Raw genomic sequence first — 14,480 nt, forward strand, 5'->3', positions numbered from 1 at the left:
CTCCGCCCCCAGCCCCAGTCATCCTAGTGTTAGTGAAATGGTGGTTCATTGGTTGGCCTCTCAAACAGGTCAAAATGAAGACCATTGTTAACACCTAGGCAATATTCCGAGGCCATGGAGTGACCCTCTCTTTATTCCACTGCAGTGACTGGTAATGTTTCTATCCTGCTTACTGGTAATGTTTGTATCCTGCAGAAGTGTGTAAAATGATACTGACCTGGACATACTTTTAAATTTAATGCTCTATTGTGCAGTAGTCCCTGTGTTTATAAACCCCTGAGAAGTTCTATACACAAGAGAATGTGTATACAGGGAGTTTCACCACAGCAAGATTTTAAGGAATCCTAGGTGACCGTCACTAGAAGAGGTGGGTAAAAGGTGGATCATGCATCGGGGTGGTGTCAAACAGTCAGAAGTGTGTGTTGTACTTGCATGTAGCACATCCAATTAGCACTTTTAGATATGAATGGAAAAAATGAATGGAATGAGATTTCATACAAGTAAACAATGCTTTTATCAATTAAAGTTACACACACCCTTACAGTACAATGGTGAGTGCTAAAGATCCTACCTTTATCAATGAGTGCCTGTGGGGGAAGGGATGGAACTGGGGTTTGGCATGAAGAAAGAATGGGGTCCACACAGAAACCAACACTGATAATATATGTTCTGAGCTGAATAGTACGGTTAACATTGTGCCCAGGACTCCTCCAGAAATACTGAAGAGATACACACAGGAAAATTAAAGACACACACTTACAATCCTCAGTAATGTTTTATTCTGTTCAGTTTTAACCAGAATTTTATGGCTCAGTCACCTAAATGATACCTGTGCCTTTTCTGGCAGAGCTGCCCAGCCAGTATCCCCCCACACCTCAGGTTAGCAGCCAATGGGTGACAACTGGTGCTCCAGGTACAGGGTGCTGGGGCAGGCAAGAATCAGACTTCATTCCCATAGAACTGGGCTGTGCATCTCACCTATTGGCCACTGTCTGTAAGATGGGAGCAGGGCTTCCCTTTGTTGTCTCCTGAGCTCAGAGCAGTCTTCCCAGAGGGTTGGTGCCAAAGGCATTTAAAGGCACAAGTACTGGGGGCAGCAACCTGGGGCAGGATAACAGTCAAGGTGAGCAGCAGACATACGGAGAAGCTGGGGAAGGAAGAGGTTGGAAAACTGACTTGTGTGTCGGGATAAGAGCTTTTAAAAGCTTCCATGTGCACATTGTATGTGCGCAGGGTGGGACATGACTCAGAAAAGATATGGAAAGTCCCTATGCACTCACCTAGCAACTCTGTAAGCTGGAAGTGAAGACTAAGGCAGAGTGGAACCAGCCTGGTCAAGCACTAAAGGCGTACCCAACACAGAGCCAGCCTGCAAAACTAGGGGAGTGCTGTCACATTGCCTCATGTTTGACTCGCATTTGACCTCTGACACATTCCCATTGATGAGTGCTTCCTTTTCGACCAAGGAGGCCCAGGCTCACCTTGCACACACTGGTGTGACATAGACTCAGCTCTTTCTCCAAGGAGTCCTGGTTCCTTGTAGGGGCCAATGTTGGGAACTGACTTTGCTCACCACTCTGGGGGGTGTTACTCAGTGGACAGAGGTATGAAATATGTAATTTTTTAAAATGAATAATATTTTTTGATTCATATTTATCATCATAGGGAGGTCACATGAATTCTTTGATTTCTATGGTTGTCTTATCTCTTAAACTAGAAGTTTTGACTCCTAGTAGCTTTTACTTCTTTTAGCTTTCTCTACAATGTACAGAAAATAGATTCAAATAAACAGCAATATTATCAGGAAGAAAACTGATGAGTGATTTTATAATTTTTGGTTGACATTTTTGTCCTTAAACACTTTCCATTGAGGATGTATAATCATAACATAGAGTGCAAAGTTTCTTCAAAGAATTACTTTTTTGTTTGGTCAAGTTGCCAATTTGATGTTGATTTCGATTTCAGAATCTTTTTACTTTTGAATATGTAAATCACTCATTTGTTCAAAGTTTAAAAATTCATAAAAAGGTAAAATCAAAGAAACCTTGCTTCCACCCCTTCTCCACAAATAACATTCTTGGAAACCCTCCCTCCTAATGAGCTCTCTGATGTACATGAGCTCAAGTTTTCTCCCATGAATTCTCAAAGGTATATGATACATATGACTACACAGGAAGATTTTTCACATCTGCTGCCATTCAGGGTATCTCTTGTGTATCAATCACTTCATATTTAGAGTTGACTTCTTGCAGAAGGATTTCCCATATTTGTTATATTCATAAGGCTTCTCCCCTGTGGTGGTTGCTGGTGTACTGTGAGGGTTGACTTCATACAGAAGGGCTTCCCGCATCTCTTACATTCTTTGGGCTTCTCTCTTGTGTAGATTCTCTGATGATTAATGAGGCTTGACTTCACATAAAACCTATTCCCACATTCATTACATTTGAAGGGGTTCTTCCCTGTGTGAGTTCTCTGATGCACAGTGAGGTATGATTTCATGCAGAAAGATTTCTCACATTCACTACATTTATAAGTCTTCTCTTCTGTGTGCATCCTCTGATGCATAGTTCAGTTCAGTTGCTCAGTCGTGTCCGACTCTTTGCGACCTCATGAATCACAGCACACCAGGCCTCCCTGTCCATCACCAAATCCCAGAGTTCACTCAAACTCATGTCCATTGAGTCGGTGATGCCATCCAGCCATCTCATTCTCTGTCGTCCCCTTCTCCTCCCGCCCCCAGTCCCTCCCAGCATCAGAGTCTTTTCCAGTGAGTCAACTCGTCACATGAGGTGGCCAAAGTATTAGAGTTTCAGCTTTAGCATCAGTCCTTCCAACGAACACCCAGGATTGATCTCCTTTAGAATGGACTGGTTGGATCTCCTTGCAGTCCAAGGGACTCTCAAGAGTCTTCTCCAGCACCACAGTTCAAAAGCATCAGTTCTTCGGCGATCAGCTTTCTTCACAGTCCAACTCTCACATCCATACATGACCACTGGAAAAACCACAGCCTTGACTAGACGGACCTTGGTTGGCAAACTAATGTCTCTGCTTTTTAATATGCTATCTAGGTTGGTCATAACTTTCCTTCCAAGGAGTAAGCGTCTTTTAATTTCATGGCTGCAATCAGCATCCGCAGTGATTTTGGAGCCCCCCAAAATAAAGTCTGACACTGTTTCCACTGTTTCCCCAGTTAGGGTGGACTTAAAACAAAGATTTTACACATTTACTATACCCATGGGGTTTCTCTCCAGTGTGTGTTCTCTGATGTTCAATGAGATGTGATTTCTGGAGGAAATTTTTCCCACATTCTTTACATGGATAAGATTTCTCCCCGAGTGTGTTCACTGATGGTGTGATTTCTGAAAGAAAATTTTACTACATTCTTTACCCTTTTAAGGTTTCTCCCATGTGTATTCTCTGGTACTGAGGGTTGACTTCTCACATTTATTACATTTGAAGTATTTCTCTTCTGAGTGTGTCCTCTGATAAACCAGTTAGGCTTAACTTCATGGAGAAGGCTTTCCCACATACTTTATACATATGGAATTTCTTTCCTATATGATTTCTCTGATGAATATTAAGAAGCAACTTCACATAGAATGACTTCTCGCATTCATTGCATTTAAAGGATTTCTCCCCAGTCTAAGTCCTCTGGTGTATAATGAGGGTTGACTTCATATAGAAGGCTTTCCCACATTCATTACATTTGTGTGGTTTCAACCCTGAGTGAATTTTCTGATGTTTTGTGAGGTCTGACTTTTTGTAGAAGGATTTCTCACATTCACTGCACCCATGGGGTCTCTCCTCGGTCTTTGTTCTTTGATGGACAGTAAGGATCAAATTCATAGAGAAGGATTTGCCACAGTCGTTACATTCATATGGTTTCAACCCTGAATTTTATGATGTATAGTGAGATTAGACTTCACACAGAAGGTTTTTTCACATTCATTAGTCATAGGGTTACTTTCCTGTATGAGAAATTTGATGAATCATTAGGGCTGACTTAAGAGCAGAAGGATGTCCCACATTCAGTACATTTATAGGGTTTCTTCTCTGTATGTTTCCCCTGATGGAGGTACAATGCTGACTTACACAGAATAGAAGGATTTTCCACATTCATCACATTTGCAGGGCTTCTCCCCTGTGTGTGTTCTCTGGTAATCAGCAAATTGTGACCTCTGTAAGTTTTCCCACGTCATTGCATTTGAAAGGTTTCTCCCCTGTATGCATCTTCTGATGTTTTGTTGATTTGATTTCACACAGATTTCCCACAATCCTTACATTCCTGTTTTCTCCCTTGTGGGACTTCTCTGGTGATGGTTGAAGCTTGATTTTGTGTAGGATTTCCCACAATCCTTACACTGGTAGGGCTTCTCTCATATGTGAGTACTCTGGCTTAGCTTTAGGACTGAGATCTGATGGATTTCTTGCACTCATCACATACGTGAAGCTTCTTTTGCTGGTCGGTAATGGCTGACTTCCCAGGGACTTTGTCACATTCCCAGGTTTTCTTTCCCGCATCTTTACTGGATGGTGTCTTGTGCTTTCTGGACGGTTTTCCCACATTTGTTATTGTCACATGGCTCCTCTTCTTGTGTGTGTCTTCTGATGTTCAGTGAGGTGGGACTCCTGGTAAAAAGATTTCTTGCAGTGACTACATTCAAATATTTTCTCTCTTGTGACTTTTCTTGCTGAAATTATTCTCATTTCCATGAGATTCATGGGTTTTCTCTACATTAGTTTCCTGATGTTGAAAGAGGGTTGATGTCTCATGCTCATTAACTTCAGAGTGATTCTCCCTTGTGCATTTCCTGCTGGATTTTGAGAGCTGACTTGTCACTGGTATCTTGCCCCTCCCTGTTCCTCATAATCCTGGGTCCTCTCTTCTGTTTGAGTCTTCTGTGGTGAAATGGTGGCTGCCTCACTGGAGGTGGCTGCTCTGCGTTCATGACCTTCCACAGGTGGTCCCAAAGGCTGAATCTTGTTGCTCACAAGGGTCCTCGTTATGACTCAGGGGTATCCCATCTTGGTTATGGTTGTCAGATGCTTCCCAGGATGAGTATCCTCTTGATTATTACCAAGAAGCAACTTCCCACATGTATTAATTTCATCAGAGTTCTTATCTGAAACATTTTCATCATGCCAGGCTTCCCTGTCCATCACCAACTCCCGGAGCTTACTCAAACTCATGTCCATAGAGTCAGTGATGCCATCCAACCATCTCATGCTCTTTGTTCCCTTCTCCTCCTGCCCTCAATCTCTCCCAGCATCAGGGTATTTTCAAATGAGTCAGTTTTTCGCATCAGGTGGCCAAAGGATGGGAGTTTCAGCTTCAGCATTAGTCCTTCCAATGAATATTCAGGACTGATTTCCTTTAGGATTGATTGGTTGGATCTCCTTGCAGTCCAAGGGACCCTCAAGAGTCTTCTCCAACACCACAGTTCAAAAGCATCAATTCTTTGGCATTCAGCATTTTTTATAGTCCAATTCTCACATCCATACATGACTACTGAAAAAACAATAGCTTTGACTAGATGAACTTTTGTTGGAAAAGAAATGTCTCTGCTTTAATATGCTGTCTAGGTTGGTCATAGCTTTTCTTCAAGGAGCAAGTGTAATTTAATTTCATGGCTGCAGTCACCATCTGCAGTGATTTTGGAGCCCCCAAAATTAAAGTCTCACACTGTTTCCCCATCTATTTGCCATGAAGTAATGGGACCGGATGCCATGATCTTAGTTTTCCTAATGTTGAGTTTTAACCCAACTTTTTCACTCTCCTCTTTCACTTTCATCAAGAGGCTCTTTAGTTCTTCTTCGCTTTCTGCCATAAGGGTGGTGTCATCTGCGTATCTGAGGTTATTGCTATTTCTCCAGGCAATCTTGATTCCAGCTTGGGCTTCATCCAGCCCAGCATTTCACACGGTGTACTCTGCATATAAGTTAAATAAGCAGGATGACAATATACAGCCTTGACTTACTCCTTTCCTGATTTCTAACCAGTCTGTTGTTCCATATCCAATTCTAATTGTTGCTTCTTGACCTGCATAAAGATTTCTCAGGAGGCAGGTCAGGTGCTCTAGTATTCCCATCTCTTCAAGAATATTCCAGTTTGTTGTGATCCACACAGTCAAAGGCTTTGGTGTAGTCAATAAAGCAGATGTTTTTCTGGAACTCTCTTGCTTTTTTGATAATCCAATGGATGTTTGCAATTTGATATCTGGTTCCTCTGCTTTTTCCAAATCCAGATTGAACATCTGGAAGTTCACAGTTCACATATTGTTGATGCCTGGCTTGGAGCATTTTGAGCATTAGTTTACTAGCGTGTGAGATGAGTGCAATTTTATGGTAGTTTGAGCATTCTTTGGCATTGCCTTTCTTTGGGATTGGAATGAAAATTGACCTTTTCCAGTCCTATGGCCACTGCTGAGTTTCCAAATTTGCTGGCATATTGAGTGCAGCACTTTCACAGCATCATCTTTTAGGATTTGAAATAGCCCGACTGCAATTCCACCCCCTCCACTAGTTTTTTCATAGTGATGCTTCCTCAGGCCCACTTCGCATTCCAGGATGTCTGACTCTAGGTGAATGATCATACCACTGTGGTTATCTGGATCATGAAGATCTTTTTTGTATAGTTCTGTGTAGTCTTGCACCTCTTAACATCTTCTGTTTCTTTTAGGTCCATACAATTTCTGTCTTTTATTGTGCCCATCTTTGCATGAAATGTTCCCTTGATATCTAATTTTCTTGAAGAGACCTCTAGTCTTTTCTGTTCTAATTTTTTCTCTTATTTCTTTGCACTGATCACTGAGGAAGGCTTTCTTACCTCTCCTTGCTATTCTTTGGAGCTCTGCATTCAAACGGGTATATCTTTCTTTTTCTCCTTTGCCTTTTGCTTCTCTTTTCTCAGCTATTTGTAAGGCCTTCTCAGACAATAATTTTGCCTTTTTGCATCTCTTTTTCTTGGGGATGGTCTTGATCCCTGTCTCCTGTACACTGTCATGAACCTCCATCCATAGTTCATCAGGCACTCTATCAGATCTAATCCCTTGAATCTATTCGTCACTTCCACTGTATAATCATAAGGGATTTGATTTGTGTCATACCTGAATGGTCCAGTGGTTTTCCCTACTTTCTTCAATTTAAGTCTGAATTTGGCAATAAGGAGTTCATGATTTGAGCCACGGTCAACTCCCAGTCTTGTTTTTGCTGACTGTATAGATCTTCATCTTTGGCTGCTAAGAATATAATCAATCTGATTTTGGTATTCACCATCTGGTGATGTGTAGTCTTCTCTTGTGTTTTTGGAAGAGGGTGTTTGCTATGACCAGTGTGTTCTCTTCACAAAACTGTGTTACCCTTTGCCCTGCTTCATTCTGTATTCCAAAGCCAAATTTGCCTGTTATTCCAGGTATCTCTTGACTTCCTACTTTTGCATTCCAGTCCCCTATAATGAAAAGGACATCTTTTTTGGGTTTTAGTTCTAAAAGGTCTTGGAGGTCTTCATAGAACCATTCAACTTCAGCTTCTTCAGCATTATTGGTTGGGGCATAGACTTGGATTAATGTGATACTGAATGGTTTGCCTTGGAAGCAAACAGAGATCATTCTGTCCACCCAGGGATGGTGGGATGAGATTTAGCACTTTCCTGTAGCTCAAATGGTAAAGAATCTGTCTGCAATGCAGGAGATCAGGGTTCAGTCCCTGGGTTGGGAAGATCCTCTGGAGAAGGTTATAGCAACCCACTCCAGAATTCTTGCCTGGAGAATCCCATGGACAGAGGAGCCTGGCAGGCTACAGTCAGTGGGGTTGCAAAGAGCCAGACACGACTGAGCAGCCTTTGTCTGTAAGGTCATAAATAAGAAAAGTTAGTTGTACTTGAAAAAAACTAACACATTTCTTATGTAAATATAATTTATTACATCAGTGATTCTCATTTTTTAGTCCCAAGCTCCTAGGATGAAATCCTGAGCATATATTTTCTATTTTGATCAGAAAAAGGAAAAATAGAAAACATCTTCTATATTGGAAAAGGGAGCATAAAACTATAATGAACAAACATAGAACTGCTGTTTTAAAAAGACGACCATCAGAACTTAAAAGAAGAAACTAAAGCTGAGGGAAACACACAGAAAACTGGGTGATTCCCCAACAAAAACCATGAATAGGAAGTAGAACAAGGAATATGAGTGTACATGGATGTCAGAAGACATAGCAAAGGAAATCTTAGGCATGGGATAAAACATTGTATGTATTCAGATACAGCCCACTACCTATAAGCCAATGAGAAAATAAGACACAGTACTTGTTCAAGATATCCTTACAAAAATACATGATAAAATATTTTTTAAAATATTCACTCCCAATCACAAGTCACAGTCTGACAGGTTTTTACACTCAGCAGTCTGCTTTTCACCTTTGCTTCCACAAAAATTTAGAAGTCCTCCAGGAAATGTATCTCCCTTTCCCTCCACCTCTGCTTCTCTCTCCCCGCTCCTTTCCTCACATACTTTTTTCAAATGATGCCTATTAAACTCCATCTTCTCCAACACTGAAGTAGTTACTGCCTATATTTTTAAAATTAACACACTATGGAAAGGACTAACTTTATCCAACAGTACTTGATAACACTGAATTTTAATATATATCACATGATTTTGTTCCTCTCTCCCAACTACATCCTATGCTCCTAACAGGTTTTATTGTTATCTCTACTTGCCTTTGAGTCCCTCTGAGTAGATGTATAGTTGGCAGCTCTCAAATAGTATCAGAATTACCTGGAAACTTTAGAATTTTTATTTCATACTGCAGTATAGTTCACTTACAATGTGGCGTCAGTTGGGGGCAGATAACAAAGTGATTCAGCTATACATAAACACATACCTATTCTTTTTCAGAGTCTTTCTCCATACAGGTTGTTACAGATTATTTAGCAGAGTTCCCTGTAATATATATAGGTCCTTGTTGGTTATCTATTCTATATATAGTACTGTGTGTATATTAATCTCAACCTCCTAAATTATCCCTCCCCCACCCCAGAATTACCTGGAAATTTTTATTCAAAACATGCAGGATAAACTATCATAGCCTAGTGTCAATCTATATATCTTATGAATCAGAATCTGCAAGTAAATGACGTAGGCCTATGTACTTAGGAAATGCTTTCTGAATAGATAGTCAAACCTATGAGTATTAATAGATGAGCATATCTGTTACGTATTACCCATCAAATGAAGGGAAAGTAAAAAAATGAGGCCCCACATGCTCTCCGGTGTCACAGTGCACGGTGAGGTCTGAGTCCTTGTGGCTCAGCCACTAACTGAAATGTGAATTCTAAGAGGGGACAGAGTACAAAGCACTTCAAAACAGGTGTGAACTTGAGCTCAAACATCAACTAGTGTAAAACACACAAGCATTAACTACACAGCACGCACAGTCCTAAACCCTTTCTCCAGGGTCTAGAAAGGCAAACCTCAAAAACAGGTGCAGGTGTGGGTAAGATTTACGTATGAGCAGTGTGGAACTTAACCGTAAGCGTTTGGGCAACATCAAAAAAAAGGATGAATATGGCTTGACGTGTTTGAGAAGAGGAATCTTAAGTAATAGAGGGCAGCCCTAGGTTTATAAGGCCAGCAACAAGACAAAACAGATCCTTTAGATTTTAAAATATATACTTAGAATTAGGAATGAAATAAGGCTTCAGAGAATAAGGTTCTGGTTTTGAGTGAGGTCACTGGAAGGTAAGAATAAAAGGTATAGAAGACAGTTTTCAAAAGAAAATTAAAAAGAGAAACTAGGGAGAGATCAATACTATGTGTGTTTTTTGTGGTCGTCAGATACAGGAGAAGAAAAGTGTTAGAGCCTAAGTAAGTGGAAACAAGGAATGTAGATTTACATTTTGCAAGAAAAGATTTCAGGGTTAGTCTCTGCCATACTGACAATGAAAGAATGTAACACCTCAGGTAAAATGCAGTGTAGAGGGTAGATAAGGCTGAGACGGAGGAGGTGGAATTTTTCAGTCACTGGGTAAAGCAAAAAGCTTAACTCCGAGTAACAGATGAGTACTGAGGAAGCGTTAAAGGGAAGGGACATGGGAAGCCTAGTTCTTAACAAACTTCCCAGGAGACAGAGTGAATGATTAGAACTGTTTGCTAAAACGTCTTAATTACGACATCATAATTTTTGGCAAATTTGAGGATAGAAAATGCTATTTCACTGTGATACTTTTTCTCTCCGATTACCAATGAAGTTGTAGATATTCTTATCTATCATTTGTGTTTCTGTTTCCCATTGTGTCTCCTTTTCATGTATGTCTTGTTCACTTCTCTCTTGGGCTATTGGACTTTTTCTTATGAATGGTAGGAATTTATTATTTGACAAACTTTTATTAAATGCTAAACGTACTCTATGAGACAGTGAAAACAAACATGAAAGAAAAAAGACCCTGTTCCCATTAAGTTTACATCCTAGTGGAAGTAAAGAGAAATTAAGTAAAATAATATAAAATGCCTTGTTTAAATTTCTATTTGAGAAAAGTGTGTAAGTTCTAGGAGCTCAGGGAAAGTGTTGGTTTATCAGTGTATCTTCAACTCCAAGAGCATGGGTGGCACAGGATAGGAATATTTGCAAATAAATAAATGAATGCCTGGGCAGGGGAAGGAACTGAAAAGAAAATAGTCCATGAAAATGGAGGGAAGTGAATACTAGAGAAGGAGAAACCAAGAACAAAGGTCTAAGAGGCAGGCAGGCGGTCAATGCTGAGAACAAGAATGGTCACCTTCCTTAAAAAGTCAGGCAGGAAAGGAAAGCACTGGTGTTTTAAGAGTGGTGGACGGAAGTGCAGTTCGGGTTATCTGAGGCAGGCTGGCTTGCCATTCAGTTACTTTCAAAGGTCTGAGGCCCCTAAAGAGTATTACTGACACAGAGACCAAAGGTCCCAGTTTCTGAACTAAGCTACCTGGTCCACATTTCCACTGGCTTCTTTTTTTCCACCTGATAATGGTTAACTCACCGGGACCACTCCGGCCTGGGAATTCTCTCTAATGGCCACAGCTTTTCTCCTTGCTCCAGCTTGATGATCACCTCTGGTTTGGCAATGCAGTACCCTCTGAGCGAGACATGGGGTAAGACTTCTGACAAGCTTCTTGGACATCAGAGCCCCTGAAGGATGAGGAAGGTGCAGTTTCAGGAGTCATGTGATAAAGGTGCCCATTTGAACCTTTCTTTTGGAAGGTGAGAACAGCAAGCTTTCTGTGCCCAAGCAAACACTTCTGACCCATAAGATGAACACACTAATATCATAAAGCTTCACCAAGGGCTCATAAGTTTTGGCACCTAATGAAAGAAAAACAGTGAAGCATTACACAGAGAAGACTTCTCACCCACAGAGACCAGGTGGCTGTAGCTCTCCAGCATCACATCCCAGTATAGGGTCCTCTGATACTGGTCAGTTGTCACCACTCATCCTGGGTGAACTCCACAGTCATGTCCTTGAATGACATTGGGTCCTTGGCCAGCACACTTCTATTCAAACCAAAGAGATCAGTACTGAGTGACATGAAAGATATGCAAAATAATTCTTAACATGTTTAAGTTTACCATAAATATACAGGCTGCCAATCTACACATTGTTTGGTGGTTTATAGATTGAAGTGGTATTGTGATAAGAAAATCCAGATGGTGTATTAACTTATTAATTCCAACAAAAACTGAAGTTCCTACCATGCATCTGAAATTGTCCCAGCTTGCCAAGACTGCTGAGTTAAATCAGTCCTTTTTGTTTGGCCTTCAAGGAGCTTAAAGGAGACAAATTATATCTATGAATACTCTTCCTGTAGTAAGGTATTATTAGAGCTATGCTAAAAGTCAGTGTTACACAATGTAGAAAATATGACTCTATTTTGTGTTGTCCGGCCAGGCTTCACTGAATAGCAGACCTTTATTAATGTGGTACCACTGCATATGCAGAGTCAAAGAGGCATGAAAAACGCACAGCAGTATGACAGAAACAGGGGAACAGGGCAGGGCCATGAGAAGATGAAAAGCTGCAAAGGTGTTCAGGAACACACTGTGCAGTAATTCTGGACTCATCCCTGGAATTGAGAGTTCTCCAAAATACTCCATCACCACCCTGAGTGTCAAGTTTTGAGCACCCCCAATTTATTTTTAATAAGTAACATATTTCTGTTGTTGTTGTTCAGTCACTAAGTCATATCCGACTGTCACCCCACGGTCTGTAGCCCACCAGGCTCCTCTGTCCTCCACTATCTCCCAGAATTTGCTCAAATTCATGTCCACTGAATCAGTGATGCTATCTAACCATCTCATCCTCTGCTGCCCCCTTCTCCTTTTGCCTTCTTTTCTAGCATTGAAGTAATACATACATTATCTTAATCCACACAATAATGATAAGCTTATCTTTCTTTTATTAAATGTTTAAATGTAACCAATCTACTGTCTTCTTCCCAGCAGAGAAAGCACTGGGGTATCTTGTGCCTCCACAGGTGGGAGGTGTGGTCACTGAAGACAATGAGGAGCCAGTGAAGACATGCATGCAATCTCTGTCGCAGCCATAACATTTACATTAAACAGCAACAAGGAGCTTCCCTGGTGCTCACAGGTGGAGACACCACCTGCCAATGCAGAGGATACGGGTTTGATCCCTGATCTGGGAGGATCCACGTGCCATGGAGCAGCTGAGCCCGTGCACCACAACTACTTGAGTCTATGCTCTAGAGCTCAGAAGCTGCAACTATTGAGCCCATGTGCCCTAGAGCCCATGCTCTGAAACAGGAGAAGCCAATGTAATGAGAAGCCTGCACACCTTGACTACAGTAGCTCCCACTTGCTGCAACTAAAGAAAGCCTGTGCAGCAACGAAGACCCAGCACAGCCAAAAATAAATGCATGAATAAAATATTAAAAAATAAAATTTAAAAATAAGAAACGATGACACCTTAAAGGTAGTAGAGCCTAGATGCCACCCAGGATGAGGTGAGGGGCAGGAAGGACAGGATGAACCCCATTCTGGTAGCTTTTTATCTGTTTCTACTTTTCCACCTTAATATATGAACACAGTAATAAAACGCCAGGAAATCCACTGGAAAACAAAATAGGGAACAGAGAAGAGAAACACTTCACCTGGCATTTGCTCATTTTCTGTTGTTCTTGGAAGACTGTCCAAACCTGGGAAGGAATTCCTGGAAGAGGAGGAAAGGGCAACAGGATGATGAGAGCTCCTTGATGCTCCACACGCCAGCTGGGTAACTGTGATCCTGGAGAAGGAGAGGAAGGCTAACAGCTGCCTCTTAGTGACTCCTTAAATCTGCAGCGTTCCCTTACTGCTTTAACTACTTAGAACCGTGCCCACTAACACAGAAACATCTAAAGCAGAATTATTAAGCAAATGATAGTGTCTCAAAATATGATGCCTTCGTTAAAACTGATATTGCAGGGGAGAAAAACCTAAAGGCTATTTTGTGTAACTTTTACTACCAAGATATTAACCCCTTGAGTCTGAGAATCCTCTTAGTTTTGAAAAAGGATAGGGGCCTTAACCTTCCGTTCCGTCTGTTCAGTCGCTCAGTCGTGTCCGACTCTTTGCGACCCCGTGGACTGTAGCCTACCAGGCTTCTCTGTCCATGGGATTCTCCAGGCAAGAATACTGGAGTGGGTTACCATTTCCTTCTCCAGGCCTTAACCTTAGGTGTTGTTATTTAAAAAAAAAAAAAACAAAACTGTTTCTTCTAACTTGCTGTTACTCAAAAGGATTTTTTTTTTTTTAAGGAAACATGTTTCTGTGTGATCGTGTGGAAAGCACAAGCCAGGACTTCCATGTGCCTCTTACTGATTCTTCACCAGTCAATTCCCCCTTCAAGTTTTTTTCCCCGTCTGTCAAAGGAGACAAAAATACACAATCCTGGCAAACCCTCCGGGAACTACTGCTACTCTTGATTGAGAGTAGTAACAACAGAAAAGCAACAACTTTTCTAAGAACAGGAACAACAGAAAAACACAACTCCAGATGCCGGACATGATTACAAAGCTGACCAGCTTCTGGAAAGGAGTAGTGGAGAATGAAGGGAGGGGAGAATCGCCCAGCACCCCACCACACCGGCCACATTTCTCATGCCTTCCGTCCCAGTCCCCAGCTCCCTTCTCTCTTCCCCTGAGCAACACGCTCCTTTTCTGGGTTTCTGCCGCTGCTTTCCTGGAGCTCGGATGGGGTTCGGGTCCGAGGGTGGAAGGCAGGGGGTTTTTCCCGGTGAGGTTCCCGGAGCCCCCTCCTTCTGACCTCGGTAAAGATGCCCTGTTCCAACTGAGCCTTGGAGACTGATTCACTTCAGCGGGAAGCTACCTCGGGGCCTGCCTCACTGAGAACACACAGCTACCGGAGGCTCCGGCCGCGCCTCTACAACGGCGGGCCGGCCGCGGCTGGAGTGCCCCCGGCCCCGGACAGCTGCGCCGCACAGTGCAGCGAGA

At 41.9% G+C, this 14,480-nt stretch overlaps 1 protein-coding gene and 1 long non-coding RNA gene across 4 annotated transcripts in view; one reads left to right on the forward strand and one right to left on the reverse strand.

The window, feature by feature from the left end:
• The window catches only part of ZNF12 (zinc finger protein 12), a 26,008-nt gene extending 13,550 nt beyond the window's left edge, over positions 1–12,458 (forward strand). Inside the window, exon 5 of the mRNA XM_088832803.1 lies at positions 11,071–12,458. Within this exon, the coding sequence (XP_088688929.1) occupies positions 11,071–11,075 (5 nt within the window). The 3' untranslated portion in view covers positions 11,076–12,458. The remainder of the gene's footprint in view (positions 1–11,070) is intronic.
• Positions 771–14,480, reverse strand: LOC148773609 (uncharacterized). Of its 3 annotated transcripts, none has more exons than XR_016036554.1 (4): positions 13,140–14,480; positions 11,382–11,523; positions 11,012–11,160; positions 771–7,844 (listed from the first exon to the last, which is right to left on the reverse strand). It is a non-coding gene; the product is annotated as an uncharacterized LOC148773609 (long non-coding RNA). The 3 variants fall into 3 exon arrangements; XR_016036555.1 differs by lacking the exon at positions 771–7,844 and adding an exon at positions 8,089–8,942; XR_016036553.1 differs by lacking the exon at positions 771–7,844 and having other exon boundaries at positions 8,089–11,160.

The sequence above is a fragment of the Moschus berezovskii genome, chromosome 27 (assembly GCF_049115385.1).
Source record: "Moschus berezovskii isolate FMDL1 chromosome 27, NW_MosBer_1.0, whole genome shotgun sequence".
NCBI classification, from domain to species: Eukaryota; Metazoa; Chordata; class Mammalia; order Artiodactyla; family Moschidae; genus Moschus; species Moschus berezovskii.